At 45.4% G+C, this 7,492-nt stretch overlaps 1 protein-coding gene across 1 annotated transcript in view; it reads left to right on the top strand.

Moving 5' to 3' along the window:
- PEX11B (peroxisomal biogenesis factor 11 beta) overlaps positions 1-7,261 on the top strand; it is a 13,060-nt gene extending 5,799 nt beyond the window's left edge. Inside the window, exons 2-4 of the mRNA XM_023760692.1 lie at positions 430-580; positions 958-1,159; positions 5,861-7,261. Coding sequence (XP_023616460.1) covers positions 430-580; positions 958-1,159; positions 5,861-6,266 — 759 coding nt within the window. The 3' untranslated portion in view covers positions 6,267-7,261. The remainder of the gene's footprint in view (positions 1-429; positions 581-957; positions 1,160-5,860) is intronic.
- Positions 7,262-7,492: the final 231 nt, after the last annotated feature.

Below are 7,492 nucleotides of genomic sequence, written 5' to 3'. Positions count from 1 at the left end.
GCGGACCGGTTCCAAGTCGCCCTGTCCCCTTCCCCGCTGTCGCCGGGAACTCCGCCCCCGTCCTGCCTTCCGGTCTCTGCTCCGCTGCAGGCCTGGGAGTTTAGTTCACCTCCAAGGAATAGTGTCTGCCCTGCGGGGTCCCCCACCCCACCCCACCCCACCCCACCCCACCCTCCACGCACTGCCCGCTGTGCTGCCGGCCCCGCGCCTCTGCCCCCGGCGCTCAGCCCCCTCGCCCGGTGGAGTCTCTTAATTTCTCAGCGCTGAGTGCTGCTCCCGCCCGTCTGGGCTCCTCGGTACCCCGTGCTTTCCCCGCTCCGGGCCTGAAGGAGAAGCAGTGGGTGATGGACGGAAGAGCAGGACAGGGAGTGGCCGCAGCGGGAACGGGAGCCCATCCTGGCCTTAGGGGGCGCTTTCGCGGGGAGGTAGGGAGGTCCCCGCCTTTGCTTGCCTGTCTCCCCCAGGGCCGCCCAGTACGCCTGCTCCCTTCTGGGCCACGCACTGCAGAAGCGCGGGGCCAGTCCTGAGCTGCAGAAACAGATTCGACAGCTGGAGGGTCACCTGAGCCTGGGGAGAAAGCGTAAGTAACTCTGGGCTCTGTGACCCCGACACTCCCTCCACCCCGCTCTTCTCTCTTCGTCCCTCCTTCCTGTTTTCCACCTTCTGCCAGTTCTCCCCCCTCATTTGGCTTTGCATTCACCAATTGAGGTAAGACAACAGGAGGCTGAGTGTGATGAAGGACTGGAGAACCGGGCAAGTTTGAGAAAACTAGGCCGGGACACAAATTAACTAAAATTTGAAGTAAAAAAAGAATGAACTGTTTCTGCTCGTTTAAAAAAATTGTTTTTGTTTCTATCACTTGCTCAACTTGCACCCTCTTGCTTTTTCTCTTTCTCTGTTTTTGCTCTCGGCCTCTCTACTTCCAAACCTCTGCTTTTTCCTGCGGATCCCCACCAGTCCTCCGCCTGGGCAACTCAGCAGATGCCCTCGAGTCAGCCAAACGCGCTGTGCACCTGTCAGATGTTGTCCTGCGATTCTGCATCACGGTTAGTCACCTCAATCGAGCCTTGTACTTCGCCTGTGACAATGTCCTGTGGGCTGGGAAGTCTGGACTCGCTCCCCGTGTGGATCAGGAGAAGTGGGCCCAGCGTTCATTCAGGTTTGATGTGCTTTTATTCTACAAGACCTTTTGTATTCTTCATACCACATAACTTCCTTTCATGAGAGAAAGATCTCTCAAGGTCTTCCCAGAATGTGCACATCTTAATCACTCACCTGCTTCTAATCTTCACTTACATCTTAAACTGTCAGAGGATAAGGAAGGGAGGAGGTGGAAGACAAATGCTCTTCCATAATGAATGACTAAGATTGTGAAAGATGTGATGTTATTTAATTCTGCTTCTATCTATACCATAGGTCAGCGATTTTCAACCTTGTTCATCTCATGGCACACATAAACTAATTACTAAAATTCTATGGCACACCAAAAAATACATTTTTTGCCCACCTGACAAAAAAGTAGGTTTAATAATTTTGATTCATTCACACCGGATTGCTATTGTGTTGGCTATTGTCATTTTTTTTTACTTGACAAACTAAGGGAAAAGAGGTCAGTGCCCCTAGCTAAATAGGTATTACATGTTTTAAAAATTCTAGTGGCACACTAATTGAAAACTGCTGCCATAGGTTACTCTCCTCACTACTTGCTCATGCAGTCATTCTATAAATATTTAGTAAGTGCTTACATGGTCCAGGGAATAAAGCAGAGAGTGAAACAGATATGATTCCTGCTCTCATGAAGCTTCTGGTCTAGTGGGATAATCATATGTTAAAACTAGAGGCCCGGTGCACGAATTCTTGCACGAATAGGGTCTGGAGGCCTGCCCCGATTGGGCCAGGCTGGCCGAGGGGAGGGGCTGTGGGTGGTTGGCAGACCAGCCCTGTCCCCTGATAGAACTCCCAGTCGAGGGGACAATTTTCATATTACCCTTTTATTATATAGGATAAATAAACACCAAACCAAGTGTATGAGGAAAAGTACAGGGTGTTATGAAATAAATAACACTAAGAATGAAAGATCAGGAAAGAGCTCTAGCTGCTTTGGCTCAATGAATAGAGGACTGGAAGGTCCCAGGTTTGATTCCGGTCGAGGGCACATTGCCAGGGTTGTGGGCTCGATCCCCAGTGGTGGGTGTGCAGGAGGCAGCTGATCAATGATTCTTTTTCATCATTGCTGTTTCTATCTCTCTCTCCCTTTCCCTCCCTCTCTGAAATCAATATAAATAAATAAATAAAGAAATAAATAAAGAAATAAATAAATAAGAAAGAAAGATCAGGAAAGAACTCTGAGAAAAATAATATTTTAGGTAAGGCCTGAAGTTTGAATAGAAGTTAGACAAAACAAGCAGTAGCAGAGAACACCTTTTCAAACAGAAAATAGCATTTTCTAAGGCTTTGAACCAAGAAAGACTTTGGGGAATTAGAAAAATAGAAAGAAAGCCAGTGGAATGGATAGTATTGAGTAAAAGGCATACTTTCAAACTGGAGGGGTAGATGGGTCAGATCACTCATGAAAGACAATAATAAGATCTTTTTGTTCAGTTTTTAGAAAAATTTTATCCTAGCCCAGGCTGGTGTGGCACAATTGGTTGGAGTGTCATCCTGTCCCATATACCAGAAAATAGTGGGTTCGATTCCTGGTCAAGGCACATACCTAGGTTGTGGGTTTGATCCCTGGTCAGGGTGCATGGCAGAGTCAATTGATCAATGTCTCTGTCTCTCTCTCTCTCTGCCCTCCCTTCCCCTCTCTAAAATCAATTTATAAAAAATAAAAATCCTGCCGAAACCGGTTTGGCTCAGTGGATAGAGCGTCGGCTTGCGGACTGAAAGGTCCCAGGTTCGATTCCGGTCAGGGGCATGTACTGGGTTGCCGGAACATCCCCAGTAGGAGATGTGCAGGAGGCAGCTGATCGATGTTTCTCTCTCATCGATGTTTCTAACTCTCTATCTCTCTCCCTTCCTCTCTGTAAAAAATCAATAAAATATATTTTAAAAAATAAAAAAATAAAAAAAATAAAAATCCTAAGTACAATGAGTTCTAATTAGGGATATGACATCATTTAAATTGTGTTTAAAGAAGATTTCTCTCTAGCCCTAACCGGTTTGGCTCAATGGATAGAGCTTCGGCCTGTGGACTGAAAGGTCCCAGGTTCGATTCCGGTCAAGGGCATATACCTTGGTTGTGGGCACATCCCCAGTAGGGGGCGTACAAGAGGCAGCTGAATCGATGTTTCTCTCTCATCCATGTTTCTAACTCTCAATCCCTCTCCCTTCCTCTCTGTAAAAAATCAATAAAATATATTTAAAAAAAAAGATTTCTCTTGCTGCAGTGTGGAGAATGGATTGCAGTAGGGTAAAAGAGGAGGAGAGGCTGTAATATGGCCAAGAGATATGGCTTGAACTAAAGAGCTGTCAAGTAGTGAAGGTGGAGAGAAATGATTTGAGAATAAAATGATCTGTATACATATCATCTGTATTTGTTTCTTGTTATGCTATGATTCTCTTTGTTCTTTTAGATTATATTAGCATCTTTCTATCTCCATTTCTGTGTTGTTTTTCTACATGGCATATGATGTATGAGGGCTGTGGACAGAGGCATGATTGAAGTAGTATGGAAAAGCACTTACCTAGAAGAGTTTATATGCCATGTTTATTCATATCATTCAACAAATATTTATCAAGCTCTTACTATAAGCAGGCACTGGTCTAGGTACAGGGACCCAGTGGTAAGACAAACAGGATTGTAATGGGAGGAGATACACATAAAGAATAAATAAAAATACAGAGAGTGGGCCCTGATCGGTTTGGCTCAGTGGATAGAGCGTCGGCCTGCGGACTCAAGGGTCCCAGGTTCGATTCCGGTCAAGGGCATGTACCTTAGTTGCGGGCACATCCCCAGTGGGGGTGTGCAGGAGGCAGCCAATCAATGATTCTCTCTCATCATTGATGTTTCTATCTCTCTCTACCTCTTCCTTCCTCTCTGAAATCAATAAAGAAATATATATATTTTTAAAAAAAAGAATAAATAAAAATACAGAGAGTGGGCCCTGACCGGTTTGGCTCAGTGGATGGAGCATCAGCCTGCGGACTCAAGGGTCCCAGGTTCTATTCCAATCAAGGGCATGTACCTTGTTTGCGGGCACATCCCCAGTGGGGAGTATGCAGGGAGCAGCTGATCGATGTTTCTCTCTCGTTGATGTTTCTAGCTCTCTATCCCTCTCCCTTCCTCTCTGTAAAAAATCAATAAAATATTTTTTAAAAAAATACATAGAGTGGTAATGCAGGAAATTGAAAGGGTCACGTGATAGAAAGTAAATGGCTTGCTACTTTAGCATGGGGGGTCAGAGCAGGCCTCTCTGGAAAGGTGGCATTTAAGCTCATACCCAAAGAGCCAGCCGTGTGAAGATTTTGGAGGCAGAATATTTCAGGTAGAAGGACCCAGTCGTGTAAGGGTCCCAAAGCAGGAACAAGCTTGACGGGATCAAAAGAAACAAATGTGGGTGGAGCACTGATTGACAGAGGAGTGGTGTAATGTGCAGTTAGAGAGGCAGGTCAGATGTGAGGTCTGTAAGCCTGTCTAAGTTATCTAGATTTTATTCTAAGTGTGACAGGAAGGAAACCATGAAAAGTTTTAAGAAGAGGAGTTTATGTTGGGGGCGAGGGGCAAGAGTGACCATGGAGAGACAGGTCAGAAGACTAAAGCAGTAGTGCAAACATGAGATGACAGTGGCTTGGACTGTGGAGATGGAGTGTAACAGAGGTGCTTACATTGAGGTTGTGTTTTGGAGATAGGACAGTCATACGGAGTACAGACCACTGTTGTGAGAATGGATTCAAAATTAAAAATACACTGTTCTTAAGGAATTTATAATGTAACACATTTGGCAAGCTGCTTAACACCTCTGGGCCTCTTTTTTTTTTGTTTTGTTAATCTTCACTGGAAGATATTTTTTCCTTTTATTTTAGGAGTAGAAGAGAGGGGAGATGGGTAAAAAGGACAGAGAGAGAAACATCAATGGGAGAGAGCCACATCAATCGGTTGCCTCCCACACGCACCACAATAGGGGCAGGGAATCTGCAACCCAGGTATGTGCCCTTGACCAGAATCGAACCTGAGACCCTTCAGTTCACAGGCTGACACTTTAACCACGCTGGCCAGCACACCTTTTTTTGTTGTTGTTGTTAAATAAAAGGATTGTATTTAAATTATTTATAATTTAACTCTGAAACAACTGAAGCTTATTCTTTTAAAACAAATGTGTGCCCAGCCAATGTGGCTCAATGGTTGACCATTGATCTATGAACCAAGAGGTCACGGTTTGATTCCTGGTCAGGGTACATGCCCAGGTTGTGGGCTCAATCCCTAGTAGGGGACATGCAGGAGGCAGCCAGTCAGTGATTCTCTCTCATCATTGATGTTTCTATTCTTCTCTCCCTCTCTCTTCCTCTCTATGAAATAAAAAACATATTTATAAAAAAAACCCACATTTGTATTACTATAGTTTAAGTTGAATGTGTGTGTGTTAACGTGTTGCCAAGTGGAAAAGTGAAATTTGAGGTTGATCTTGGAAGATTTGATGATACTCATGAACTTTAGCCCAGAATCTTAAGGTAATTGTGAACATATTCATTACAGAAAGGTAGGAGGACATTTCTAATAGTGGGCACTAGTACACATCCACTTCTGGGTTCTGACGTTAATCCTTTGCATTTTGGCGGGACAAGAATGTTTGAGTGTTCTGTTGGCTATGCTAAGTGGGTACATGTGCCCTTACTAACCCTTCCGTCCTGTGTATCTCAGGTACTATCTGTTTTCTCTCATCATGAATTTGAGTCGTGATGCTTATGAGATTCGCCTACTGATGGAACAAGAGTCTTCAGTTTATAACCGGCGACAGAAGGGTTCTGGAGGAGGAGCCCCAGGAGGAATTGAAACTGGGGGACCTGGGGATCCAGGGACTCCAGGAGGAAGCCTACCCCAAATAGCTCTGAAACTTCAGCTCCGAGTCCTGCTCCTGGCTCGGGTCCTTCGGGGTAATCCCCCGCTTCTGCTGGATGTGGTCAGAAATGCCTGTGACCTCTTCATTCCACTGGACAAACTAGGCCTCTGGCGCTGTGGCCCAGGAGTTGTGGGGCTTTGTGGCCTCGTGTCCTCCATCCTGTCTATCCTCACTCTAATCTGCCCTTGGCTACGACTCAAGCCCTGATGTTCTGGTACAGGATAAGGAGGGGACCTGGCTTGGTAAGATGGAATCTTAGATTGTCCCCAGTGTCCCAGACGCATCCTAATCCTACTCCTTGGTTAAAGTTAAAATCCAGAGATTTAGGGATAAACCAGGGGTGGGGAACGTCTGGCCCGTGGGCTGTATAAGGCCCGCAAAATCATTTGGTCTGGCCCTGCCAAGGCATTAGGGGTGAGTTAATTAAATGTTTGACCAAATATGTCAGGCTAATTTTTAAGTGGATAATTTTGTATGGCCCATGAGAGATGTTATAAATATCCAATGGCCCTTGGCAGAAAAACGGTTCCCCATCCCCGGGGTAGAGGGAGGAGCTTTAGGGAAGATGAGGTGACTTGTGTAGTCAGTAGGATGATTCCAGTGTTCAGATCTGCTGGAGCTTTTGTTCTTTTCCTCCTCCATTGCATTGTCTGTGTCTCTCTTGACTCTTGATTTTGTCTCTCTTAAATCGTAGATTCTGTCTCTGGGTTTTTTTTTCCCCTTCTCAGTCCCCTGTCCTAGGAATTTAATCAGCAGCAAAATGACTTTTGGGTAGGGGAGAAGGTGTGTTCTGTAAGATTCTAATTGCCTTCTTTTTCCTCACAGAGGTGGCTTGTGGCAGACTTTACCCCCTTCAGACTCCAGACTATAATTTTAAAGATTTATGTCCCAGTGGACTCTTCCCTCATGCCCCAGAAGTGGTTCGCTGCCTCCTCTTCCTCCCTCATGGCTACCTCACCAACCTCGCTCATGACTTGGCCCTTACCCTTCCCTCTACTCACATCTGCAGATTTTGGCTTACACTTCGACTTCAGGGCTTCGTTCTCAGCCTGTTCTTACCTCTTCTTTGCCAACCCAGAATGATGCCGTGTCTAACATCTTGCTGTAAATATTGTACAATGATTCTGTGTAAATAGTTAGGGCCCCGCCCACAATGGAGAGCAATTAAAGATCAGCCAATTAAAGATCAGTTTGCTCATTGATGTTTGGTCTGGTCCTGTGTGTTCTTGTCATCGGAAGCCCCTATTTCTGTCACTGTGGTTTGGATTTTTCATGGGATTAGCCACTGCATCATCACCCACAGACTTCTATTGAGACCTAAACTCTACAGGGCATCGTACTAGGTGGTAGAGATACAAAAAGCTTAACTCCTCGGTCCCAGCGTCAGATGTTTGTAGCTACTTGAGAAGATGGGAATCTAATGTTAAAGTGAT

The sequence above is a fragment of the Myotis lucifugus genome, unplaced genomic scaffold, assembly GCF_000147115.1.
Source record: "Myotis lucifugus unplaced genomic scaffold, Myoluc2.0 scaffold_190, whole genome shotgun sequence".
NCBI classification, from domain to species: Eukaryota; Metazoa; Chordata; class Mammalia; order Chiroptera; family Vespertilionidae; genus Myotis; species Myotis lucifugus.
This window is presented reverse-complemented; position numbering and strand designations above follow the sequence as displayed.